Below are 27,975 nucleotides of genomic sequence, written 5' to 3'. Positions count from 1 at the left end.
TGCCCTCTGCTCTGTACGCTGCCTTTTCAGAGACTCTTGTCCACCCACCCACCTTCACCTCCTGCTATCGGGAGACCTCTGCTCCCCAAGAAAGAAGGGGGAGGAGAGTCCTTCTAATTGGAACGTTCTAAACATGACAGATGGGACTTCAAGCCAGTCTTTTTTCATCAGTACTCAACAAAAGTCAGTATAGATATAAGACAAAGAAAAAGGTATTTTTATTGAAGTATTTACAACCATTAGCTTAGAAACGGTTCTTTAATGAATTTATGTGCACAACAAAATGACAGTGGTGGATTGGTAGTACAAGTATATTCTACTTGCTGCCAATTGAAGGAACACTAAAAGCAGACACAGGTTGGCAGAGAAGAGTCAAACAAATCAAAAGGACTTCTGTTCCACAAAGGTCTGATTCTCATCGAAAGCATTCAGTGCCTGTGTCCCAGAACACTAGTGAGAGGAGACCTGTCACTTCCTCTTGGTGCAAGAGCACTGGGGACCCAGCGGAAGGGAGAGCAGGCGGCCCACACCCAGTCAATCTCAGCAAATTGGCCTCGTTCCAGACTTCTCCAGTGTGGCCGAGATCCTCTTGGAAGACCTTGCTGTACCTTCAGCCTCACACATCCCCCAGTCATGCATTTCCCAGTTGCATCCCTTCTCTGTCAGGACCACCTCTGCCACTCAGCCCTCCTAACCCTTCAATCGTTTCCTTTGAAGTAAATGTGTACAGCGTGGGGCTGTCTGTGGTGCTCTCACACAGACGACCCCTTGCAAAAGCTGAAACAAGCCAGCTGGGAAATACGCCCCGGGGGGGGGGGGGTCAAGAGCTGAGCCCCGCTGCTGCAGTTTGCTGTGGGTTCATTGCTGTCGGGCAGCCTTTTATGTGCACCCCCATGCTGTGCTTCTCTTTCCAGGGCAGCGGGTTCTGGGCTGGCTGATGCTTGGCAGTGCTCTCCTGCAACCTCCTAGACTTTTCATGGAGGTAGTTGTGTAGTCAGTTCTGGAGTGAACCAGCCATGGGTGTCAAGTCAGAAACACTCCTCTCCCCTTTAAAATCAAACTACCAATGGCGCTGCCTAATATTGAATCAGAACATCCTTCCCTCCAATCCCGTGCTGCCTACTCAGCGGGTCTCCAGGGTCTCAGGCAGAAAAGGAGCTTCCACATCACCTGCTGCTTGGTCCTTTTTTAACTGGAGAGGCTGAGGATTGAGTGAGGGACCATCTGAACAGCAAGCAGAGGCTCTTCCGCCGAGTCACACATCCTGACTAGTGAAATGTTCAACTTTATATAGGGTGTGGGAGTAGATGAAAAACCAGCTGAACTAAAAATGCTTTGTTGATGAGGGAGGAACACAGTGAATAACCTGTGAAAGAATACTGACTAAGCTAGCCTTCATTTGCTCTCACTTTCATACTAAGCCACTAGATGCGGAGCATTCACTGAGGCAAGCCAAACCATGACAGGTCAGCTGTGCAAAACGGCTCTTGCCAACTTATAAACCGGCAGGAGAGCCAGCCAACAGCTGAAGAGAGCTTAAACAGGACCAGTTCTTCCCTGTATGGAAAACAGCCCCAACAAACATACCCGGATGAGCTGACCAACTCCTCTCTCACCACCACACCACTTGCTTCATCCTTGTAGACTTCTTTGCACATTGCATGGAAACCAAACAGATTTCTCCAGAAAGTGACCAGGAGAGGCACTTGAGTTCATAGACAGAAAGGGTTCCCCCCATCTATTGTTTAAAAAGTGCTTTCTTTCTCAGAGTAAGTATGTCATATGGAGAAAGCAAGGACCCAACCATTGAGAACATTTGGGAAAGGTTCTGGTAAAAATAAGTGAAAGCTGAATACACCAACTGAAAACTGAAAAATTAGCTGCGATCAACCTGGAAGGAAGTACCACTGGGATTACTACCTTTTTAGGGAAGAAAGACAGCCTGAATTCATTATGTTCCAAGGTCAGCAGGTCTGCCACTTGATGGGAGACCACCAAGGAAGAATGCAGAGAACAGCAGTGGCGAGTCACCTGTGTCTGTCTCCATGATAGGCCCAAGGCGCATTCCTGTCCAGATACTTGTCTTGTCTCACTATTTCTTGGCCTTTCAAATTTTGGTTCAGACTTTTGGGCGCAATCAATTTAACAAGGGCTCTTCTCTATGAAATTAATGTCACAATGATCTGCAGTTTCAAAAGAGACATTGGATGAGATGGAGCCAGGAACAAGGGGAAGTGAGGTCACGGGCCTGAGAACTTCAAGACCAGGGACACAGATAGAGTTTCACACTGTTCCATCTCATTAGCACAACGAACCCAGCACATGGGGAAGAGTACAATACCAGTTGCAGATGTATGTAGTCAGGTGTCTCAACAAAACCAGTATTTTAATTCCAACAAGAACAGAAATCACTAAAACTTACAATAGGAAGCAAAGGAATTTTCAGTGTGCCGAAATCTGCGAGAAGGCCAGTCTCATTTGGCCCTCCTAGTTCTTGGGTTCCTTGGAAACTTGGGGTGCTGTTCTCCTTGTACTCGCTCAACACACCCAATCACCTTTCTGTGATTTTTGAGCAAGAGCATTGGACAAAGTAGGAAATGTGCAGCATCCCAGTATGTTTAAAGTTTTGTCTGGACTACCAGCCTTCAAGCACAAGACAGGAAGACTTCATTTCTTGTCTGATGAGTACAAAATACAGATAGGAAGAAGCTTGCAATATTATTTATATATTTACTTGTGTGCTGATAGAGGCAACCTGTTAAGATTCCTGATTAAGGTAGATATCTTACACGACCCTTTCACACCCCACTCTACCACACAAAAACAAAACAAAACACCCATAGTGAAGGCATCACTTTTGGTGTGCAGCTCCTAGACAAATGTTTCTTCTGCCAACATCAAGTTATTCTGCTCCTTCGCTGCTGGTGAGGCACAGGGCTGGTTTCTGAGCCACTCTGCCCTGCTCCGGACCAGTTCACTCTCTACGGCATCCGCATCCACCGAGTAGCAGCTCTTGGGACTGTCATGACTGAAGTACTCCCGGATGGTGTTGCGAATGGAGGTTGGGAGGAGGATGCGAAAGGTGTGGCTAACGGTGCTGCTGCCGTGTTCCTTGCTGTGGCTCCTGGTGACTGCCACCTGCTGAACGGAGTCTTCCAGAAGAGGGTCACTTGGGGGGATTATCACCTGTGGTGGTTGGGTCACCAATTTGCGGTGGTACCTCCTGGAGGTGGACTGCAGAACCAATGGAGTGCTTTGCCCATAAAAGACTGTCTGGGGAATATTAACTCTTACTGTGTGTAGATTCTTGGGAGCATTTGGGTTGCTGCTACCACCTGAGCTGGTACTTGTGGCCACATCCTCGTCTTCTTGTCTCACCGGAGATGCCCGTGGACTTCTTTCTTTTGGGGCCATGTACACTGTTACCTTAGTGCGTTTCAGTCTTTCTTGGCCACGAGGGGCAGCTTCCAGGCCCTTTATCTCTATGTGCTTCACTGACTTCTCTCTCTGCACTTGCTGACTAACCAGCGGATTGCTCTCCAGATGAGGGACCGGAGGGCTGGGGCTGGACGTTGCCGTGCCGTGGTTCGCAAGGGCTTGAGGGAGAATCCCTGTCTTCCTCACCTCCTTTTCGCCTTCTTCCCAGCTGCTTTCACTATGGAGGCTTTCCAAAGCATTGGTGGGCACAAAGCCCATGACCTGCCCTTGGTTACGGCTGCCCTCCATGCCTCGCCCTCCCTTCTCAATGCACAATTCCACAGTGCCAGGTTTCAGGGGCAGAGGTGAGGTCAAAGGCTTGTGCCACTCTTTTGAGGACCTCTTTGCCACCTTTGGAGATGAGGCATGGAGTCTGGCGGAAGTGCCAAACATGAGTGGCAGGGGGGAGAGATCCGTGGGGCTGAAGGCAGACGCTTCGGAGCAGTACGAGAACGCACTGTCCAAAGAGCTGAGGGAGGAAGCTGAGGGGGATGTGGTGGCCGAGGAAAGGCTGGAGAAGCTGGACCTGTTGGACAGAGTTGACTTCTGCAGAGTGAAGCTTTTTGCCAAGCTCCCACTTGGGCCAGGGGATCGCCTCCAGGATGTCTGCCTCGCTCCGCTCAGCCCAGGACTCAGGCCTTCGTTAATGAGCTTCTGACTCTCCAGCTGCAGCTGCTGGAGCCTGCAGATGTGGTCTCCCTGGCCATGCATGAGGGCGGCATCGCAGCTGGACTGCCGGGCCACTGGCTCATGGTCTTGAGTAGGGAGCTGAGAGCTCAGGCAGACGCTGGGTTCTGAGGAGCACCTATACCTCGCTGGGCTCAGTGAGCACATGGAGCCTTCGGAGCAGAAGGAGGCCTCTTCCTCCAGGAGGCCGTAGCTGTCCACGCTGGCGTTCTTCCAGGCTTTGCTTTGGTAGCAAGCAGTGATCTCACTGAACAAGTCCCACTCTTCTGGCTTCTCACCAGGCGGGGCGAATATACCCTCCCTTGTGCCTACCACGTAATGTTGCTTTGACATTTCTTGATAGGAAGTGGCATATTCCATCTCATCTGAGGAATCATTGTGTTGTGCTGTTGGAAGAAGACACAACAAGTTTATCCCGATTTTGTTTTACCTTTAAGCTAATTACTCACAAGTGTCAGTTAATCATTACATTGTCAGTCACTTTCCACTGGAGGTTCATCCCCCAATCTGTCCTGGATTGGCTTAATGAACAGTGTGTTCTCTCTGACAGCCCCTCATCCGGATGATGCGACAGGTGTGATCAGTGGGTGAAAAAAGGACTCTTGTTGGCTTCCCCATCCTGCTGACATTCAGTTTTTAAGAGCTGCAACAAACACTTATTGTGAAATTCACTCCTTGGTTGCTTGGGCCCTCTTGGCCGTCCTGATACAAGTAAGCCCATAGGAGTCCAGCCACTACTGCCTGTGTTCCCAGACATGGTTTGGCATGAGAGCCCCGCACCCCCTGTTCCCACAGGAGCCTGCCAGTCCTTTAGAGGCTGCTGCTCGGGGCCTGCAGAAGAGGAGGTGGGCGGCCACCAGAAACGGAGTCCTTTCTGCAGTGGACCTCCCCCTCAGAAACTTCTCCGGAGAAGGTCCCCAGACGCCCGGCCCACGCAGCTGCATCAGCAAGCATACTTGAGCTTCCGACTTAATTGGAATGGGATTTATTTGCCTACTTCTGCACTGTGATTTGTAGGGATCAATGATGTTCTGGGAGATTTAATATTGCGAGCATGTTGCAATTTTCTGCTGAGGTGTGTTTTAACTGTAAGCCAGTGGTGGCGAACCTTGGCACTCCAGATGTTATGGACTACAATTCCCATCAGCCCCTGCCAGCATGGCCAATTTGCCATGCTGGCAGGGGCTGATGGGAATTGTAGTCCATAACATCTGGTGTGCCAAAGGTTCGCAACCTCGGCCCTACACTAAGGGCCAAACTGCACAATGTAATTTTAACATGTCCTGTCCACCTTCTCCGGACACGATTCTCTCTCCCTAGACCACACAGCAGCTGTGGTGGACACCCCTTTTCAAGAGTTCTGGGGCACAGCGAGGGGTTGGGGGGTGGGCTCCTGGCTCTCCCTTGCCAGTTTCCCAAAACAGAACAGCCTGGGCGAAGCACAGTTCCAAACAGGGCAAACCCCTCCTCCTCCTCCTCCTCAGGGCTGCTTCAGCTCCGAAAAATGGCACCGGGGGCGGGGGGCCCTCCTCCCCCACACTCCAGTCCTGAGCAGAATCGGATTTGCACAGGCTTTGAAAGTAACATTTCCCGCTGCTGCTGTGTGGCTGAAGAGAAAACAGGTTCGGACTATCTTGGCTCTTAGAGGATGGAGGGTGTGAATTCAAAACGATTAAACCTGTTCATCAGGAGAGCCCTGAGGGCACAGCCACTCACTGGGCAGATTCTCTCCTTCTTGGTAGGGTACTGAACAGAATATTTTCATTGTTGTGGTTGTTGCTGTCTCTAGTTCATTTTTCTCATTGAGACTCCAGGTGGACTACAAATATGAAACGGGAAGTCTATCAGCATCACGGCCACAGCCTTACCCAGCAAGTTGTCCAGGCTTCCTGACTTCTGCTTCTCTGTTCCTCGAAAGAGCAAAGCAACATCTCCTCCAAAGACCTCAGCAGAGTTTTCAATCAGGAACTGCACCAACATGGCCACCTGGCAAAGGAAGTGGGTGCCAGGGTGAGAACGGAGACTTCGATGTACTGGGGTTGACAACCCGGCCCCCATAAGAAGACCCTTCCTCCGCGAGACCGGGAGGAGCCAACATTCAAACCCAGCAGACCTGCATTCGAAGCTACCCCCTACTTGTTACTTCTGTGTGGGCAGGAGTCCTTTAGACGTGCTCTGCCCCACTCAGCCATATGCAATGCTCCCACCTGCAACCAGAGGTGGCCCAGTTTGGCCAGCGATGTGTCTCCTCGGCATGCAGGTCATCTGTTTCCCTGAGGTCAACAGTGAAGCAGCCTTCTAACCAAGCACAATTGCCAGTCATTTCAGGGCTCAAGGGATCCTGGGCAGGATCTCATCAAGCGCAATTTTACCTTCTTTGTAGACTTGCTTTCCTCTTCTGGCCCCGTGGGGCTGGGAAGCCAGAGCATGTTGGGGGCGATACAGAGAGCCAGGTTAAAAGCATTCATTTGATTCTCCATGGAATTCTGCTCAATATGATGGAGGACTCCAAAGAGGTGTCTGAGCAGAATGAGGTTAGCTTCTGGGAGCTGATTCACTAAACTGGACCAAGAAAAGAAGTAATGATAGGGAAACCCCAGCATGTTATACAATTGTTTCCTAAAAATCCCAGTCCATGCATCACCCAGGCTGCTGTATTGTCAGGGCATACTTCAACACACTCACCCTGCACCCATTTGGCCAAGTGCTGGAGAGATAAAGGGAAGGGATCTGCAGGACAGCCCTTTGACACTGAGGATCTTTCACTTAAGGCAAGCTTTCCCCCCAGTCTCAGTGCAAATTCTGCCTCACAGCTGAATTCTCCTCAAGCATATCAACCTTGGTCCACAATGCATGGAATGCGTACCTCGGCTTTTAGCTATGCAGTGGGGCTGTAGTGGGGTCTCGCATTTCTCCGTTTACATGTGAGGAGGCATTCACAGCCTGCTCCGCACCTTATTGTTGAAGTCTCAACAGGCCTCTGCTTTTCCTGGTTTTCTTAACTCTGCCCACCAACTCCCTCTTAAAGGCACAGATCTCATCATACTCAAAGTTGAAAGATTGCTGGCTTTATCAAAGCTCTTTACATTGCAGTCATAACAATATGCCTGTGATTGCAGTTATATCAATATTTTAGCCCCTTCCCAAAAATAACCACCACCACTACCCCCCCCCCAAAAAAAAGAGGCAAAGCAATTCCGTGGACCACACTCTGCTGAAGGAGGGGATCATGTCCTAGAACTGATATTCCTCTCCCTCCACACACACACACACATACACTTCCTGCTGCTGCTGCTACGTAAGGATAGAGGTTTGTTATTAAACGATTAGCCCACCATTCATAATTCATTCTACAGACATCCCCCGCACCAGTCTGTTGTTAACTGCATCACTGTGGAAGTGAGAGCAAGGGGCAATGGCTGATCCACCATTTGGAGGTTTTCAAATTGCAGTCATATCGACAGTGATTTTGCAGCGGTTTTTTATATTGATATACTGGTATAATAAATAACAAACAATTAAGTAAAAACAAATCTGAAAAGGGGGAAGGGGAGAAGTGTGCACAGGAGCAGGAGGGGTTGGGGTGGGAGGAGGGAAGATGTCTGGGGCAAAGCTGTGCTCCCTGGCAAATCTCCCCCACCCTGGCAGCAAAGAAGATTAAAGTCACCCTTAAAGTGGTGTCACTTGGTTTGGGGAGAATGGAAATTGAAAGCGGGGCTCAGGAAATACAAACGCACCAGAAATCTTACTGCGATGTACATTCACCCCTGCCGCACCACAGACACCTGGGATTCATGAGCCCTTGAGAGTTTTGCATTTTAAATTCTGTCTAAAATGATGAATGTTCGAAATCTTTGAGTGATGATATCACCATGCATTAATGTCCGAAAGAAACTGTCCACAGAATGAAAAACACAAGGCATGAGCTACATAGCAGTTGTGCACGTTGATGCCTCGGACAAGGCTATGGGCGCAGCTCTGCTACAGCGGGGGGAGGATGGGAAGTTGCAGCCCTGCGCCTACCTCTCCCGCAAATTCTCGGGGGCGGAGCGGCATTGAACTGTTGGGGACAAGGAGACAGGGGCGATTAAACGCACTTTAACAGGCTGGTGCCACTGGTTGGGGGGCGCTGCCCTTCCCTTTGAGGTGTGGACTGACCATAGGAATCTGGCAGTGCTCAGGGCCCCATGGAAGCTCTCCTACAAGCAGCTCCGGTGGGCTGATTTCTTCTCCCATTTCAACTTCTCGCTGCATTTCTTCCCGGGAAAATCCAATAAGTTGGCTGATGCTCTGTCTCGCTTGCCCGACCCCTTCCCGGTGGCTCCTGCTCCATTTGGGACTTTATTCTCCCCTTCCCAACTGGGCTTGGCGGTTACCACCCACAGCGGGGCAGCTCTTCGCACCGTCCCCCCCGCCTTGCCTGCTTCCCTGGAAGAGGCCTTAAGGGAGGCGGGAGCCCACCAGGTACCCCCCAGGGAGGGCAGCGACCAGCTGGAGAAATGGGGCAAGCTCTGGTGGAAGGGGGATCGACTCTATGTGCCCCCACGTGCACGCATCCTCGCATTGCAGGGGTCCCACGATGTTAAATCAGTGGGGCACTTTGGGTTTGTGAAAACTGCACCTGGCCTGCAGGCAATTCTGGTGGCGATCCTTGAGGGGGGACGTGGAGGCGTATGTCAAAGGATGCCCCACGAGTGTGACTGCCAAGTGGGCGCAGGGGAAGGTGCCTGGGCTCCTCCAGCCCCTCCCAGTGCCTTCCGCCCCCTAGAAAGTGATCTCCATGGATTTAATCACTGACCTCCCATCCAGCAAAGAAAAGTCTGTGATTTGGATGGTTGTGGACTTGTTTTCGAAACAGGCTCATTTCATCCCATGCACCTCACTCCCGACAGCAAGCAAACTGGCCCAAATGTTTGTGACTGACATTTACAGGCTCCATGCTGCCCCCGACAAAATAATTTCAGACCGAGACAACCAGTTCGTCTTGCAGTTCTGGCGCTATTTCCTCAAGCTGCTAGGCACGGAGCAAGCCCTTTCCTCGGCTTACCATGCGGCAATGGATGGGGAAAGTGAGAAGACGAATGCTACCCTGGAACAATATCTGTGGTGTTACATTTACTACCACCAAGACCATTGGGTGGACTTGCTCCCCTTCGCCTAGTTTGCATACAACAACGCGGTGCATAGTCACACGGGGAAAACCCCCTTTGAAGTTGTTTTGGGCCAGTCGGCTAAGCCCTTTCCGTTCCTGGGGGAGGTGCAACAGGGGCCGGTGGAGCTCCAGGAATGGGTGCAGTCTATCCGGCAAGCGTGGGCTCCCATACAAAGGGCGCTGGAGAAGGCTAAACAGGGGCACAAGCAGCAAGCCGATAAGAAACAACGCCCAGTCATGCTCGCAGTGGGGGATTGGAAGTATTTGTCTACCAGGAACTTGAGGGGGTTGCAGGGGTGTAGGAAGCTGGGGCAGAAATATATTGGCCCTTTTCCTGTCCTTAGAGTGATTAACCATGTGACTGCCGAACTCCAGTTGCCTAAGAATCTGAGATCCACACACCCTGTGTTTCATTGCAGCCTCCTCAAGAAGGCACTCCCCCACCCCGGACAACTGGCATCCTTGGGTGGAGGTGCCTGCTCCGGTCTGTGTGCTGAGGGAGCTTCACCATGAAGTGGAGGCGATTCCGGACTCTAGAGTGCATCGCAGTCGCCTGCAGGACCTGATTTCCTGGACCCATTTCCCTGCTGGGCACAACAAATGGTGGACTCTGGACATGTGCCAGCCCACGCGTATTGAAAGCTGTCCAATGGGCTTACCCTGACCACCCGGGTTGGGGGAAGGTCTTAAAGGGGGAGGAATGTCAGGACTGAGTCTGTCAGGATCCGATGGCCGGCAGGCAGGGGGAGGTGGATCACCATCCTTTGATGTGGGGCAAAAGTCATTGGCAGTCAATGACTGCTTTCCCCTTTGGCACCTTGGGGCATCCGGTGCACAGATCCTATCAAAGGAAGGTGCAAACTGTTCCCAGGCTTCCAATGACTGCCAATGCTTTGTAGTAATTGCTTTGTAGTTTGTAGAACAGAGTAGGGGGGTGAATCTGTGGGAGAGGGCTACTGGATATAGGTAAGGGGTTTGCGCGCGAATCTCAGATTCCTGTAAGGAATTCCATAGACGCAGAAATAAAAGGCTTTGGGAGTAAAAGTCCATTTATTAAGACATCTTAGAAAGCTCAAGTACACGCAGTGGCAGGAATGACACTTCCCGCCAGAAGCACAGGTTATAATACCAGTCACCCCATCCCCCCTTCCTGCTTCCCATGGGAACAGAGGCTTCACATCTCCAGCGCATGAGATAAAGTCTCACGTAGATGCATCCTGACCCGTACAAAGCCGGTGCAATGGAATGCACTCAAAGGTTACTACACTTGTCAACACCATTGAATCCTTTACCTCTGCTTACTCCCCTAAAGAAGACCCCTTCCCCAGGTTTGTGTGGAAAGGCCGTTGGAAAAACAGAAATAAAATTGGGGGGGCTTCAATATTTTCGGAATAAACCCATTGGATTTATGCACAGAGGAATATCCCACCCAAGAAACTAAATATGTACAAGCGTTCTGCGATTAAGCGAGAGTCCAAGGATAAGCGTCAATTTCGTAGTGCTTGTGACGCGTCAATAATAGTCGATTGGGGGCCTCTCTCCGTGATTTGGTCGTGCCAGGCATGCGAGGCGGGAACGCCTCCTTGAGCAAAGCTGGAATGGAAGACAGGATGGATCCTTACTACTAAGAGTTGGGCAAGTCTAAGCGAGGGCAGTAACATCATTAATCACTTTAGTAATCTGAAAGGTCCCACAAATCTCTTGCCAAGTTTGGAATATTTGTGCACGTCTCTGAGAGTTTTTTGTAGATAAATTACACCCAGGAGCCCACCGCGGGAAAATCGGATGGTGTTTATCCGCTTACAGTTTTTTAGGGGAGTCCTTTGCTTGTTGTAAAAGCGGTCTGGACCGACTTCCATCCCTCGACTAGGGATGAAATCCATTGTTGAAATTCTGGGGGGTCCCAAAGCTGCCTTGAGGTAGTTGTGGCAACGGCAATGAGAAGGAGGCGACCAGACCCCACCAATTTCAAGGGGTTTTCTTTGTACTACTATGAACCGCGTTGTTGTAGAAGCATTACTCAAGCAGCGGAATAAGCTGCGCAAAATTATCTTGGTGGTAGTTGGTGTAACAAGCGGCGTAAATGCAACTCTAGGGTTCTGTTCGTTCTCTCCGTCTACCATGCCGTCGCTTTGAAGGCGTGGTGAAGTGACGAGGCGTGACGGCAACAACTTGCCGCTTTCCAGAACTTTTAGAGATGAATTGGGGGCGCTTGGTCGAGGAGACCACCTGCTTGAAGCGGAATGGAGGCCGGTAAACATGTTGAATAAACAACCGTGCCAACTTGGGAAGCGGAGGGATGGAAGCATGGAATAAAATGGGCTTGCTTAGAGAATAAGATCTACCACCACCCATAAAACCCGTGTTGCCATGACTTTTCGGGGCAAGTCTGTAATAAAATCCATGGAGATGACTTCCCAAAGCGTGAGGAGGCGCTACGGGAGAGAGAGTTTCAATAGTCCATGGGGAGCTTTCCGGGATAGTTTTGGCTTCTGCACCGAGCAACCTTTAATGTATGCCTCAATGTGCTTTAGCATTAAGCCACCAGAAACTGCCCGGCGGGCTAAATGCAGAAGTTTTTCAAAAAAAGCCAAAATGTTCAGCGAGCCGGGCATGCGTGGCAAAGCTTCAAGAACCTGCTTGCTTGGAGGGAGGCCGCGTCTACCAACATTCCCCTCCGCCATGAAACTCCCATTCTCCCAAAAGCGCCAGTTGGGAGTCTCCTGCGGCGCTGGAGGCTCGTGCAGCCGCGCCTCCTCCAGTTCCCACTTGGGAAAGGAGAGGCGAGACTGGGAATGGGGGGGTGGAGGAGAGAAGTGGACGCGTTTGAGACGGGTGACAGCCAGCCCAACTGGGGAGGGGAAAGAGCAGTCGCGTGGAGATGTCACCGTGGGCAGCTCCACCCCTCCCCAGGAGGTGGCGAGCCGAGCGTCAACCAGTTTGTTGGATTTTCCCAGGGGAAAAAAATGGACTGTAAAGAAGCGAGAAAGAAATGCATTATGAAGTTGTTTCGCGGACATCTTGAGGGGGGTGGAAAGAGCTGCCAGGTTTTATGATCCGACCAAACTTGAAAGGGTGCTTAGCCCCTCCAGCCAGTGGCCAAGTGGAAGTGCTACTTTGATGGCGCATGATCTCTTTGTCCCCACAGTCAGTTGAGTTCGGCACAGAGAATTTTTTAGACAAATAAGCACCGCGGAACCCAGCCTACCATCTTTATTTTTCTGCAACAGGGCTGCCCCAAGTGCTTTGTCCGAGGCATCCACGTGAACCACAGAAAAGCGGGGAGATCCGGGTCAAGGGTGCTTTAGGATGAGTTGATTGAGTAAGCATGAATTTTAATAGTTGAAAGGCTGTTTGACATTCCTCCAGACCAGAAAAGGGGCGGGCTTGGCCGGGATATTGGATCTTTACCCTTAGATGCGTGAGAGGTCTGTGAGAGAGGGAGAGTCAGTTCAGCAAATTGGGGTATAAAATCACGATAGAAATTAGCAAAACCAAGGAGCGACTGGAGTTCTTTGCGGTTGGTGAGGGCGAGCCATTTGGAGGGACTGCATCAATTTTAGCAGGATCCATTTTTAAGCCCTCGAGGCTGAGATCGGTAACCCAAATAGTCAATGGAAGTCTGATGAAAACAGCATTTTGGAAGTTTGGCTTAAAGAGAGTTGTCAAGCAATGGTTTCAATACCTCTCGAACCAATATTTCATGCTCTTCTATATAGTTTTGCGAGTAAAATTAAAGCGTCATCCTAAGTATGCAACCCACTCCCTTGTACAGTAAATCATGGAGAACTTAGTTGTTAAGGGCCACTTGCCAAAGCTCCGGGGCCCCATAGCCTTGAATGGCATTATTAAATATTCAAACTGTCCAAACTTTGTGTTAAGCGCAGTCCGGGTGTTCATAACCCTTCAGCGAATTCTGACTCTGTGGTAAGCTTCTCTCAGGTCCAATTTAGTAAAAAATCGTCCCTTTGCCGAGTGCATCTAAAAGGTCCTTGATCAGAGAGGCAAAAGGATATTTATTGGACAGGAGACCGCATTGAGACCTCAGATAATCTGTGCAAAACCGTAGAGCCCATCTTTCTTTTTTGACAAACAAAAGCAGGAGACGGCGTGTGTGTGTTTGGTAGCCCCACGCCCGTATAAACCAGCGAGCAAAGGTTTGCTTGTCTAAGAAGGCGAAGTTCAGCACTTCTCCTCATTAGGACTCATCGCGGTGATTCTACCCTTGGGTAGTTGTGCCCCTGGTTGTATGACAATTTTACAGTCAGTGTCTCTGTGGGGTGGCAACTGATGGCACTTCCTGCTCCTGAAAAAAACTCTGGCTAGATCCTGATATGCAGGTGGGATGTCAATAGAATCGGGGAGCAATCACTGAGGAAGCCAGAGAGGGGTGGTGTGTCAGGAGGCGTTGGGTTTCTTCCCAATTCATGTGTTCACCGCAGGGGAGGGGTCGAAGAGTGGTCTAGGATCCTTTCTTTCCAAATGAATTTTTGGTTCATGTAACAATAACCAAGGCATGCCCAAAACTATGGAGTGTTTGGCCACTGGCGCCAAAATGAAACTAATTTTTTCTCCCAATGGTCGGTAGAGCGCGAGGAGGAGGAGCGGCTGTGTTTTTGTACTGGGCGGTCCTTCATTTTTTTTCGAGGACTACCCGTCCATTTGGGTGAATGGTATGAGCTTAACCAGAGGTGAATTCGGTCTAGACCTAAGCTCCTCTGCCCACCTGGGGCGCATTAAGCAGTGGGAGCAGCGGAGATCCCACAAGGGTGGCGAGGCATAATGTCTGAGGAGTGTGTTTAAGCGGGGTTGGCCAAGAAATGCTTGAACAGTAATGGGAGGCGCTGCCTTCACTCCCGCAGCGTCAGAATTCGGAATTATGTCCATAGGGGGGGGGCTGAAGAAAGAAGGCCAAACAGCTGCTTCCCCCCCTCCTCTGGGTAAGCCGCCGGTCCACCACTTTAAGAGCGAGCCAGTGGGAAGCGGCCCGACCTGCGTGGTGGTTTGGCAGGCGGAGTCTGGCTGGAGCTGGAGCTGTTGTTGGTTTTTTGCTTCTTGGGACAATGGTTGGCGGACTAGATGACCTGGCCCTCCGCAGTCAAAAGAACACAATCCAAGTCGGCGTGGCAGTTCAGAAGAGGAGTAGTTTCGGTAGGAAGGCGGCTGGAAGCGGTGAGTTAATTGAACACAGTAGTGGTTTTAAGTGGGGCGGCCTCCTTGGCAGCGTATTCAAGCGAGGCGCCACCTGAGAACTAACTGGATCAATCTGCAATGGTGCGAGGAGCCGAATTAAAAACACCGTTTCCGTGGTTGCTGTCCACAGCATCCAGAAGTATTACGCATTTCATGCGTTCAAGGCCAGGCCACTCAGGAGGAAGTCGAGCAGCCGCCGCCCTGAAAATTCCGCGGACAAATTCTGCAAGCGAGGCGGTTGCCTTGCTGGATGGTTTTGATGAAGTGCGAATAAGCTTCATTCTACCGGCCTGGATCTTGGCAGCTCTTAAGGCTTGGAGGAATCTCGCGGGCGCAGTCACGAGAGTCCCTCATCCTGCAAATCCAAAACAGTCCGCCCGAACCAGTGAAATGCTGCCCCATCCAGGACTGGAGCCAATGTCCCACGTATTTTTTAGCTGGGTTCCAGACCGGGTATAGATCACTGCATAGTCTTCCAAGTGGGTGGCATTGAGTTGCAAGATGAAGTGAGGGAAGTTTCTGGAAGCGGGGTCCCCATCAAAAGCTTGGGCTGGTATAGGGGGGGCGGTGGTAGCCCGTTCGACCTGCTCTTGGCCTGCTGGGGAGGTGGTTGGCGAGGGTTGAGCAGGGTTGGGCAGGCAGCCTTTGTTATGCAGGAGGGGCGAGGTCGGGGCGCTGGCCCGGTGCCGCTGGCGTTTGGGTGGCAGGACCGTGCAGGCGGCCCCCTGGCACCCGGCCTGACTCCAGTAAATTGGCAGCATAGACTCCAACTTGGGGCTTCCTGGTCTGCTGCCTCCTTAGTTCCCTCTCCAACGCAGCCAGCTCCCTCTCCTTGCGTAGTCAATGCATCCTGAGTGCGCATGCCAAAGCGCCAGCTTTTTCTCGTTCCAATTTAGCCAGTTAGGTCCCGTTTAAGGGCTTCCAGTGAGCTTCAAGCTTTGCGTGCGCCAGAGCCTGAAACTTTTCGTTGCCGTTGTAAATCCAGTGGGGAATGTTCCAGGACTTTATCATGGACTGACAGATTCTGGGCATACGTTACTTGCCGTTAGTGGCGTCTTTAGCGCGGTCCAACTTCGAGCTGGACTTCTTTCGCGTTGCTGTTCCCGGTCCCTCTGCAGTGGTTTCACGGCCTCACCATGCAACTGTGCCCGCTCTCCTCGCCATAGCTGAAGCGTTCCGCGGTTCCATGCCGCTTGGGCATCCTCCAGTCGCCTTACTTCCTCATCCCAGTCTTCTCACCGATGGGAGAGGAAGCGGTCGGCGCTGGGAATGCAGGCTTTCTTCAGACTCTTCGTCATCAGGGAAGCGAGCCCTCGGAGGCAGCATTAGCCGCCCGTAGCCACCGATGGCTCCTCGAGGCACCTCAGATGCGGTCGCGGACCGGGTTAGGGGAATCCGATTGAAGGCGATACGGACACCCTCCCAATCCCAGGTTGAGTCCCGGGTGTCCTTTGGGCCGGGCCCCAGTGCTGTGCCACGGTGTGGTTCCTTGGGAGCATCACCAAAATCTACGAGGTCCAGGAATGCGTTCTAATGGATTCCCTGGGTTGCATTTATGAAAGGTGGTCAAGCCCGTCTCCTCCATGACAGGTTGCATCTGAGGTTTGTAATCCACCGCGGCGAAACGGGTAGAATCCGGGTCCACAGGCGCTCGATCCATGGACATAGCTGGCGGCTCATACCGGAAGTCCCCTATTGTCGTCGTCACGTCCCTCGTTCCAGCGAATTAAAAAAAGGAAGACTTCGTGCTGATGATCGAGGGGCCGGAAAGAGCCACCAGCGAGGCCCATTCTCCTGCCGGTTTCTCTCCAGATCCAGAAGGGGAAAGGTGGCGGAGCCCTCTTTGGGGCTACCGCACCTTCTGCAGTAACATTCAACCTCTCCATGCATAAGACAAAGGGTCCACTGCACAGGAATATATAGATGAATTAGGATTCCTGCCACAATGTAAGGAATTCCATAGACGCATGAAATAAAAGGCTTTGGGGTAAAAGTCCATTTATTAAGACATCTTAGAAAGCTCAAGTACACGCAGTGGCAGGAATGACACTTCCCGCCAGAAGCACAGGTTATAATACCAGTCACCCCATCCCCCCTTCCTGCTTCCCATGGGAACAGAGGCTTCATCTCCCGCGCAGAGATAAAGTCTCCGCCGATGCATCTGGCCCATCGCCCGGGCTGTGGAATGCACTCAAGGTTACTACACCATCAACACCATTGAATCCTTTACAATTCCTCTTTCTAAGATACTACCTACGTACTTCTGAAATAAAGGCTTAGAACAAAATCTACAGTTCCTGTTGTTTCCAGATCCGAGGTTTGACACAGAGACACCCTGCTGTGACCTGCCAAGCCATGCACAGCTCCTTCCCAAAGTGGCTTCTTCATCTCTGTGCAAGAGGGTGGAGAAGACAGACCAATTCTGCAACTTCTCCACATTTTCTCTAAACTGGAAAAAAGCTTTTTTGGAAGGGTGATTTTTGAGTAGGAAAAAGACCAGAGCAAGAAGGACAGCAGAGGAAGAAGGACCCCTCCCACCTGCTCCTGCTCCCCCCTGAAGTAATCTGCAAGGGCTGCTGCGGGCTGTAACACTGGAGAGGTTCCCAGAACTGTGTTTGATAAGCCATTTGAGCTGGGGCCACAGTGGCCTGGCTGAAGCCACATGTGAACAGAGCACGTGCCCTAAGATGCCACTCAGGAATCCTCTGCTAGACACTGGAGTTCCTTGGCACGCTTGCTGATATGGAGAGTTCCACGGAGTGCAAAGTCAGGAGGTCACAAAACTAGGCCCTGCAATAATGGTCTTGAGGACACGTGGTTCTCACTGACCTGCATCTTCCTGGAAAACCCCACTAAGGGATGCCCCGGAAGCAGCAGCTACTGGAGTGGGGAAGAACCTCTGACCGGGTCATGAGCCGTCTGGCAGCAGATATGAGGGACAGGAGGGTTAGTGGCACACTTCAGAAGGAAGGTCAGATGTCAAAGGGCAGCTTGCACAAGACCCTCCAAGGCAGGGCAGAGACAGAAATGCTCACAAACCTTTTGACTGCTTCAATCTTATGCGCTCGGGTTTCTTTATCCATGGCTTTCATCCACAGACTGTGCATTTCTGAGGATAGAACACTATCAGGTATATTTCGCAGAAAATCCTAAATTAAATATATATATGCAGAACAATGCAGTCAGTGTTGGGATTTGTTCGATGGTGAAGCATAAAGTCTTTATTTTATTTTAAAACACACAGTTAACAAACACGGAAGGCTGTCTTCTGTATTTCAGGGTTACAAGCTCTACCCACTGGGTGGGCGCTGGAGCCTGAGATGTCTTGGACAGCAGGGTTCCAGGTCGCCATTGGGGACACTGTCATGTGATGTCAGTGCAAACTATCAGATCAACCTGGCCCCAAATCCCTCCACAGAGCAGGAGCTCAACTTCCTCACTGATCAAGAATAGAACAGGATAAAACTACAAAACAAGAAGTGAAAAGGTTATTAAAAGAAATTTCGATATTCCTTTTCTGAATATCGTCTATAGAAGTGGTGGCGAACCTATGGCACGGGTGCCAGAGGTGGCACTCAGAGCCCTCTCTGTGGGTACGTGCAAACAGAGTTCATCAAGTGGGGGGAAATTGCCCCCCACCCACACACACACATCTAGGCTGGCCTGGGCCGCTGGGGCTTGATTGTTAGCATTAAATAGGTCTTAGGTTTTGGGGGAAGCAGTGTAGGTAATCCTGTTAAGCGCTGTTAAACCTCACTGGTTTTCATGCGAAAACTAAAGCACGATCCTTTACCTGGGAGTAAGCTTGGTTGCTGGCAATGGGGCTTGCTTCTGAGTAAACCCTCCTAGGGTCGTGATTCACCCATTGGAAGAGTTGCGCGGTTGCGCGGTTGCACAGCCACCGACTACCACCAAGCTTACTCCTGAGTAACACATGCCTCGGAGCCAACCTTTTTTTATAGACTAAAACCTCAATATTCAGGTTAAATTGCCATGTTGGCACTTTGCGATAAATCAGCGGGTTTTGGATTGCAGTTTGGGCACTCAGTCTCGAAAAGGTTCGCCATCACTGGTCTATAGTGTTAAGCAAGTTTCTAAATACATGAACTCCTTCCTGGCACCCCAGACTGCTTTGTACAGTCGGGTCACCTATGACAGGATTCTATAATAAAATAAAATAAAACAAACACCAACTATTCTATCCTATACTAGCGCATTATTTTACTCATGATCATAAAAATCATGAGTAAAGATATCCCGAAATTACTATAATCAGTAACAGAGAAAATTTTATCCACTCTAATGCGCTAGCAGCTTACAATAATAATTAATAATCTACCGGGTATACAATAACCTTTAGTTCATTACTTATATATTCAGTCCATTTTTGCCAGTTGCCTTTAACAGCTTCTGCTTTGAGAAATTTCATTTGGTGAAGGCTCTTGTCCATTATATAATAATAATAATTCACTTTTGCTCTCCAATCGTCTAAGGTTGGGATTTGATCTGTCTTCCATAATTTCGCCAACGTCAGTCGGGCTGCTACAAATAAATGTGTCATTAAATATTTATTTTTCCTCAGGATTGGATCGCAAGAGAATACTGGATTCTTAATTCCCCAACTGGATTACCTATTACAAGGAATTTAGATGTTTAAAACAAATAATAAAATTCTCTCCTTCCAGGAAACTTAATAGATACTGACAGCCAAATAGATTTCCTCCTGAGAGATATGTAGTCAAGTTATGGAAGATAGAAATTAGTAGATAATATTGTAATTTTATTTTTCTCTTATTAAGCTTTTCACTGACAATCTGAATATTATGAAGACTATGACCGGTCACGATTACTTTTCTTGTTATTTCTACATTTCTTGTATTATATGGAAAACAATAAAATTTATCCAAAAAACCCCCTTCCTCACTGATCCACCCAAGAATGGCACATTGAAGATCTCTCATCTTTTGACACAATTTCTTTCCACTTCCACACTTCTCTCCACTGCAAGAGATACCTCAGGCCTGCAAAGCCTGTCTTGTACCAAGCCCAGAGTACCATGCAGGGTGGGGGTGGGTTGAGAGGAACCCGCTTGCCTAGGGCTGCAATGCTGAGACAGCGCCACAATCTACGGGTGCTGGGATGTATCCAAGCACATGAGTCAGAGGGGTCCCCCAGGCACAAGGATGTAGGTAAGGGGGGGGGAGTTCTCCGGTTCAAAAACCCTCCCCATTACATGTCTGAAACTCCACCCCCCGTTTGTGGGTTTTTTGTATTTTTTAGTGTTTTTTTCAGTTTTTGGCCTGCAGGGGGCGCAGTCTTTAGGCTAGCAGCACCAAACTTTTAGGAATTTTTTTTGGGAGACTCTCCTGATGATACTACCCAGGTTTGGTGAGGTTTGGTTCAGGGGGTCCAAAGTTATGGACTCCCAAAGGGGTTGCCCCATCCCCCATTGTTTCCAACGGGAGCTAATAGAAGACCCCCTGAACCAAACCTCACCAAACCTGGAGGTATCATCAGGAGAGTCTCCTAAAGATATCCCGAAAGTTTGGTGCTGCTAGCTTAACAGTTGCACCCCTGACAGCAGGCAGTCCCCAAATTTACCCAGATTTAAATTCACCCCCTTCGGCATGGATTTAAAGAGAGAATCTCAGGTCCCCAGTTTAAACATTGAAAGTGATGCTGTTTCAGGGTGGGGGATAATCCACCCCAAAACAGCATCACTTTCAATATTGTTTTAACTTGGGACCCCAGATTCTCCCTTTAAGGTGGATTTAGAAGAAGAAGAAGAAGAAGAGGAGGAGGAGGAGGAGGAGGAGGAGGAGGAGGAGAAGTTTGGATTTATATCCCCCCTTTCTCTCCTGTAGGAGACTCAAAGGGGCTGACAATCTCCTTTCCCTTCCCCCTTCACAACAAACACCCTGTGAGGTGGGAGGGGCTGAGAGAGCTCCGGAGAGCTGTGACTAGCCCAAGGTTACGCAGCTGGCATGTGTGGGAGTGTGCAGGCTAATCTGAATTCCCCAGGGAGCCCAGCTGGTGGGAGGGGGGGGCGGGGGGCGGGGCAGGGGAGTTGGGTTCTCACAAGCTGGCCTCAGAGAGCTGCTTTTATAAGCACTGAGGCTGGGGGCGGGGCTTGGGGAGATGTGGCCATGCCACAGGGGTGGGTGGGGGCACCCCCCTAAAATCTATACCTACGTCCCTGCCCAGGCAGGTCACCATAGCTCTGTGTTTTCTCACACTCTCAGGCCAAACTCTACCACTTTCTGGCAACTCCAAGATCTGCGCTCAGATGCCTCCTTCAGATGTTGCTGATGTGGGCAGCCAACACATTTAATTTAATCTAAATTAATCTTTGGCCAGGTAAGCTAAACACACAGGAGGTGGAGCCAACTTTCCACCGCATGACATTTGGGGCTGGGAGTGTGACCCGCTGCTCGGTATGCAAGCGCAGGCTTCTGCCCAAGTGCTGAGACCGGTTCCCTCTGGCCCTTCTGCCAGCAATTCACCCCCTCCCACCTCAGGTCAGATTCACACCCTCCTCTCAGCACAGGTCAGGCGTGATTCTTAGCCAGCCCAAACTGACTTCCCACTTTGCCATCAGGGACGCTTGAGGGAGGAGCTGAACGGAATCTGGCCAGGTTTCGGCACACCGCTGCCAAGGGGGCTTTTTGAACAGAACCAAGGTCAGAGGGGTGTGGCTTGAAGGCTCACTATCCCTCCCTCCCACACACACACTTACACAAAAGTTTACCCGTCTTAAAGAAATCTACTTTGCTTCCCTTTTCAGATTTCCCCCTGAAATTCGCCTCATCATTTCATTCCAGAAAGAACAGTGATTTAGGAATGTGTGGAAGTGCCCCTCCACTCCAGCCCAGGGCATTCATTTGATTTCCCACAGGATTCTGTTCAGTGTGATGAAAGACTCCAAAGAGGTGTCTGAGCAGAATGAGGTTAGCTTCTGGGAGCATTTTGCTAGTCTTACTGGAACTCTTTGTTTTCCTCAGAGTTTCTAACATGTTTTGTCCAAGCAAGAACCTCAATATTTGTTTTAAAATGTTGCATTAATCAAAATTTGGTGACAACTCTACACATATCATCTTGCCAGCGCAGTTGGAAGTCAGCCTGGCCTGTCTCAACCCACAGAGCTTATGAGCTGAGAGGATGATGGAGACAAGCTTTTGGTGCACACACATTAAAACATGAAGGGCTGTGCAGTGAATTAACAGAAAGCCCAACTCACTGTGATGACTGCAGCTGCGACGAAGACAGATTCACGGTCCACTCGCACGTCATCTCCAGAGTTCAGCTTCTCTTTCAGCCCTTTCCATATCTTGGCATTTGCTGAGCGCCTGAAGATGCCCCTGGTAGAGGGACCTTCCTGGTAGAGGAGCTGCAGAATATCCTAGAAGGGGAAAAGCCGTCCACTGAATATCTAACAAAGATGGTTCTTGACTTTAACGACCACTTCAGACATATTCTGTTGGGTTCTCACAAGCAACGAGCCTTATCACACCAGTTAGACAAGACCTTCAAACAAGAATGGATGACATAACCCTCATAATTTATGTGGCCCTCTTATGAATGTGAGCCATAGGAACATTTTATTCCTAGCATCTGGCAAGGAGGATTCATTTTCTTTGTGATGAATGTAACTTTCCCCCGCTGGCATTGAGGTAGTTTTGAAGGACAGGAAGTAGATGTAATCTTAGCACAGTCTGCAACAATTTGGGACTTTCTGCTTGCATGGTTCTCTGATTCATCTATGCCTGTCACGACCACAAAGGATCAAACGCCCCATGTGGCAGATTTTAGTCAAGGGAAAGAAGCCATTTGCTCCCTCTAGACACCTTTACAAACCACTTCCTGTGTGCCAACAAGGCCACAAGAATCTGCACTGCTGATCTGCTCTGCCTGTCTCATTGATGGTCCACTACAGGAGCCGTCTCCTGCTCCTAGTGGCCACTGCTGGTATCACAGCTCAGGTCCCATCTTCCCTATGCAGGTACACACCTTTGTGCACTGGTAGTGTCATAAGGGTGGCCTGACCTTGGGTTTTAGCAATGACTGTCAACAACGGAGAGAAAAGCAGAGGTGACAGGATGGCAAAAAGAAGGTAGCGACTGGACAGACCACAAGCTCAAGGCCAGACAGGTTCAAAAGAGTCATGGACTCCAAGCCTGAGTCCAAATACATCCTAAGGTCTACATGTCAAGAACCCCACCTTACCATGATTGGCTTGGGAAGGCTTCCATCAGGACAAACAGATGTCAGGGACAGACCAAAGAGCTTCCTTGGGGTGGTTGGGGACTGGGATGCTGGGCTGGCTGTTAGGATGTTGGTACTTCGGCGGAGGGCCCAATCAATCAAAGATTTCTTCCTCCTGGTGAGTTTATGGAAAGTTTCTGGAAGCAAAAAAGACTTTCAGGTTTCCAGATGCTCTTTCTGGAGGTGTAATGAGATGTAACATCAGCTATCATTTGCTGGTGGGCGGGGCACTGGGAGAGACTCCCACGGTGAGGAGACAGGAGCTTATTTGCACTTTTGTCCCGCCCAAAAAAGCCTTTCCCTCACTTGATCCATCCCCTCTTCTGCTGCCAACTGCAAATAAGAACCACTTCTGTAAATTAAATGAATGTGAACCAATTTAATACTTTGTTGCAATGCCTGCCTTTTCATTCCTCCGGAATTTAAATGAATGAAGCCCAGAATTACATCTTACACTCTGCCAAGTCATGCTTCCACACATTGGCAACTGGTTTCACATCAGGCCAGAAGGCTCAGACAAATCTCCTTCTGATTCGTGCTTTCCACCTGCAAACGTTCCCCTCTTGATAAGGGGGAAAAGGAGGACCCAAACAACCACCGCCCAGTCAGCCTGACATCAATACCAGGAAAGATTCTAGAGCAGATCATTAAGGAGACAGTCTGTAAGCACTTGGAAGGGAATAATGCGTTCACTGAAAATCAACATGGGTTTCTGAAAAACAAGTCTGCGAAGACTAATCTAATCTCTTTTTTTGATAGAGTGACAAACTTAGTAGATGAAGGGAATGCTGTGGACGTAGCATACCTTGATTTTAGTAAAGCCTTTGACAAGATGCTCCATGATATTCTTGTGAGGAAGCTGGAAAGATGCGAACTAGACAATGCAACTGTTAGATGGATTTGTAGTTGCTTGACTGTCCGAACACAAAGAGTGCTCATCAATGGCTCATTTTTATCCTGGAGAGTAGTGGAGTGCCACAGGGTTCTGTCCTGGGCCCAGTGCTATTCAGTATTTTTATCAATGACTTGGATAATGAAATAGAAGGCATGTTAATCAACTTGGTAGATGATGACAAATCAGGAGGGGTAGCTAATACCCTGGAGGATAGGGGCAGGATTCAAAATGATCTGGACAGATTAGATGGCTGAGTCAAAACTAACAAAACGAATTTCAAAAGACATAAATGAAAGAGACTACACTTAAGCAGGACAAATGAAATGCACAGATATAGGATGGGGGCGGGGCACCTGGCTTGACAACAATACATGTGAATGGGATCTGGGAGTCTTAGCACACCACAAACTGAACATGAGTCAGCAGTGTGATGCAGCAGCCAAGAAAGCCAATGCAATTCTGGGATGCATCAATAAGAGTATAGCACAATGTTTCCCAATCTTTTCGAGGTCAGGGTACCCTTGACCTCACTCTTCATATCTCATGGTACCCCTCCCATTGCCCCTGCCTGCCAAACCCCCCACCTTCCCCTCCCAGGGTGAAGGGTAGCACTAGGGGTGGTGGTGGCTGCTGACCTTGTGGCAGGCCCTGCCCCATGGGCCAGCTCCATTCCTTGCTGGCGCCGGTGGGAGATGTCACAAAGATGAGGGGGGGCGGTAGTGTTGCCGCGGTACCCCTGGGACATGCTCACGGCACCCCAGGGTACCAGGGAACCCTGGTTGAGAATGGCTGGTATAGCGTCCAGATTGAGGGAAGTAATTGTACCACTGTACTCTGCATTGGTCAGACCTCACCTAGAGTACTGTGTTCAGTTCTGGGCACTGCAATTTAAGAAGGATATTGACAAGCTGTAATGTGTCCAGAGGGCAACCAAAATGGTAAAAGGTCTGGAATCCATGACCTACGAAGAGAGACTTAAGGAGCTGAGGATGTTTAGTCTGGGGAAGCAAAAATTAAGGGGGGGACATGATAGCTATGTGTAAGGATGGCAATTCTGCCTGGTTCTCTCCCAGCCAGCTGGCCTTGACGGAATGCCTCCAGCCGGGCGACGGGCCAGATTCGGCAGCAACAACCTTGGTGGACGGCTTATCTTGCTGCCCAGGATGAGCATTCCGTTCTCATGAGATGGGCCTGGATGGCCCAGGGAGGGGGGAGGACTCGGGTACGTTATAACCTGTAGTTTGGGCGGGAGGTCTCATTCCTGTCATATCGTGTGTGTGTGCTTTCTAAGATGTCTGAATAAACGGACTTATATTCAAAGCCTTTTATTTCTGCTCTTTGGACTTCCTTACATTATGACAGGAACCGCATTTTAACCTTAACTACTGTTACATCGAGAAGTGGATCTCTGTGGTGTTCCGACATGCAGAGATTGAGTACTCTTGACCATGTGGAGAGGCACGATAGCCCCCATAGGGTTTTGAGCCTTCCCTTCCAAATTCCGAGGGGGGGATCTAGGAGATGGAGATGGGCGATTTCTCTGGTGACTCTCTCCAGACCTAGAGACCCAAGTACAAAGTTTGCCCTTGTTTCATTAGGATGAACAAGGTGGAGTCGATTACGTGGAGATGCACGAAGCGTTTGGTGCATTATCCATGGATGCGGGCTCCTGTCGATGCGGTTCGTTTCCCCTCCGACAACGAGTGGATTACAAGACCCCAAATGCAACCAGTCCCTGAGGGAACTGGGACTGGCAACCATCCACGCTGACACCCAGGAATCCATGGAAAGATTCCTAGACAAGTGCTTTGATGATATTCCCAAGGAGCAGCAGTGGCACAGCACCGGGGGCGATCCCAAAACTTCACGGACTGAGGCTGCAAAAGCAATGGCCCAGCTGTCCGGATGCGATGTCGGTAGAGGGTTCCACACACTAAAACCCCGGCTCGGGAGGCGAGGGGCAAAGTGAAGCGGATGGGAAGGAAGCTCCCGTGGAAGGCGGTCGATTGAGGAATCGAAAAAAGTCCGTCTGAGGTGGAGACTTTAATCCCGACCCTGACCCGTTCCCAATGCCCTACCGAAGGAAAGTTGGGACCGATGAAGTGGCGCCCCTGCTGCGTGAAAGCCAAACTTCGCCTGGGAGCGCGTGACGCGAACTCTGGGAAGAAGGGGGCGTGAAACTCTGCCGAGACCCGTGATGAAAGCAGCGTCGCAGAAATCCAAATGGAGTTGGATGTCGCGAAAGAGAAAGCGTTGGCGTCGACAGTTCCAGCAGAATCCCTGACAATCCATGACAAAGTTACTGGATCAATCGAAAATGGATTTACAGCATGCCAGCGAGAAGGCATCAGGGCTATCCAACCACGGCGCGGAACTGACTACAGCAATACAACGAGATGAGCAGGCCAAATTGGATCGCATTGAAGAGGGCGACCTTGCATGTCGCGCACCAGGGCGGCCCTAACTGCGCTTAAAGAAAGAGAATTGGCCGACCTGGAACAGGATTTTGCGAAGACAGCGGGCTACACTGGCCGAGGGCTCCAGATAGAGTCTCCCGAGGCACCTACAGCTCCCTCTCCTCTCCGGAGGCACGGTAATTCGAGGTCCGATTCCAGCGGCTCCCCAACCCGGGGCGCCTCAGCCACTCCCGGTTCCGCCAGTCCCGCCACCTTACCCCTTGCAGCAACAACCTCAACACGCGCCTCGAGCTGTTGAAAGAGGATTTTACAGACCGCCTGTAAGGAATTCCATAGAAGCAGAAATAAAAGGCTTTTTGGGTGTAAAAGACCGTTTATTCAGACATCCTAGAAAGCTCACGTACACGCAGTGGCAGGAATAAGATCTCCCGCCAGAAGCACAGGTTATAACTCTGTCCATCCCATCCCCCCTCCGTTCCCATGAGAGCGAGGAGGTCTCATCTCCCCTACGCCAAGAGATAAAGGTCTCCGCTTGGGAGAAGCTGGCTATCGCGCCGGGCTGTGGAATGTAGTCAAGGCCAGGCGGCCGACCCGCTCATCAACACCATTGAATCCTTTACACTCTGCCTCCCTTAAAAGACCTCTCCCCAGGTTTTGTCGCGGAAGAAGCGGTGGAAATGAAGGGAAATGAGGGCGAGGGCGTCAATATTTTCCGGAATAAACCCATTGAATTATGCCAGAAGGAATACCCCACCCAAAGAGACTGAAATATTGTAAGGCGTTTGCGATTAAAGCGAGAGTCCAGGATAAAGCGTCAATTTTACGTAATGCTTGTGGCCATCAATAATAGTCGGTGGGGGGCCTCTCCAGCGAGTCGTGCCGAAGAGCATCAGAAAGCGAAGGAGCCTCCTTGAGTAAACTGGAATGGAAGACAGGATGGACTCATTACTAAAGAAGAGTTAGGGCAAATCAATCGAGGGCAGTGACATCATTAATCACCTTAGTAATCGAAAAGGTCCTATGAATCTTTTGCCTAGATTTTGAAAAATTTATGCCCGTCTCTCTGAGATTTTTGGTAGACAAATAATACAGGCTTCCCTGCGCTGCGCGGAAATCCGAGCGGTGCTTATCCGCTTGCAGCTTTTGAGAGTCTTTAGCCTGTTGTAAGGCAGTTTGGACCATTTTCCACCCCTCGGCCAGAGATGAACTCCACTGCTGAAACTCCTGGAGGATCCAATGCATCCGCGAATTAGTTCGCGACTGCTTGGCGGAAAGGAGCGACCCGGACACTGAATTTCGAAGGGGTTTTCGATACTGCTATGAACGCATTATTATAGGCATATTCTGCAAGCGGAATTAGCTTCGCACCAATTGTTTTGAGTGGTAGTTGGTGTAACAAAAGCGTAAATACTGCTCTAGAGGTTAGAGTTCGTTCTCTCTGACTCACCCGTCACTTTTACTGAGCGTGGTAGAGGCGGCAACCGCCGGGGCGGTGACTAACTTTAACCTAAGCTTTCCAGAACTTTGAAATGAATTGGGGGCCGTGGTGGGAGACCACCTTAATGGGGAAGTGTAGACGGTAAACATGCTGAATGAACAAACCTGAGCCAGCTAACTTAGGAGGCCCGGAGGGATCGAAGCACATGGGATGAAATGGGCTTGTTTAGAAAATAAGTCCACCACCACCCACAAGACCCGTGTTGCCATGCGACTTTCTGGTAAAATCTGTAATAAAATCCATGGAGATGACTTCCCAGGGGCGGGAGGCCACCGGGAGAGGTTTCAACAGACCATGGGGTTTTCCGGAACGTTCTTTGGCTTCTGCACAAACAAGAGCAACCTTTAATATCGCCTCAATGTCCCTTTAGCGCGCCAGCGCCACAAGAACTGCC

The 27,975-nt window shown here is 50.1% G+C and overlaps 1 protein-coding gene across 5 annotated transcripts in view; it reads right to left on the bottom strand.

The window, feature by feature from the left end:
* Window positions 1–196: 196 nt before the first annotated feature.
* The window catches only part of LOC125425325 (rho GTPase-activating protein 20-like), a 118,063-nt gene continuing 90,284 nt past the window's right edge, over window positions 197–27,975 (bottom strand). For all 5 annotated transcript variants that reach the window (XM_048482936.1, XM_048482937.1, XM_048482934.1 and 2 more), the window contains 6 exons: window positions 22,733–22,908; window positions 21,747–21,908; window positions 17,549–17,658; window positions 6,537–6,726; window positions 6,033–6,150; window positions 197–4,550 (listed from right to left, as the gene is read on the bottom strand). In XM_048482936.1, the coding sequence (XP_048338893.1) occupies window positions 2,872–4,550; window positions 6,033–6,150; window positions 6,537–6,726; window positions 17,549–17,658; window positions 21,747–21,908; window positions 22,733–22,908 (2,435 nt within the window). In that variant the 3' untranslated portion in view covers window positions 197–2,871. The remainder of the gene's footprint in view (window positions 4,551–6,032; window positions 6,151–6,536; window positions 6,727–17,548; window positions 17,659–21,746; window positions 21,909–22,732; window positions 22,909–27,975) is intronic.

Source organism: Sphaerodactylus townsendi, unplaced genomic scaffold, assembly GCF_021028975.2.
Source record: "Sphaerodactylus townsendi isolate TG3544 unplaced genomic scaffold, MPM_Stown_v2.3 scaffold_28, whole genome shotgun sequence".
Taxonomy (NCBI): domain Eukaryota; kingdom Metazoa; phylum Chordata; class Lepidosauria; order Squamata; family Sphaerodactylidae; genus Sphaerodactylus; species Sphaerodactylus townsendi.
The sequence above is the reverse complement of the archived record's forward strand: the minus strand, read 5'-3'. Positions and strand labels throughout refer to the sequence as shown.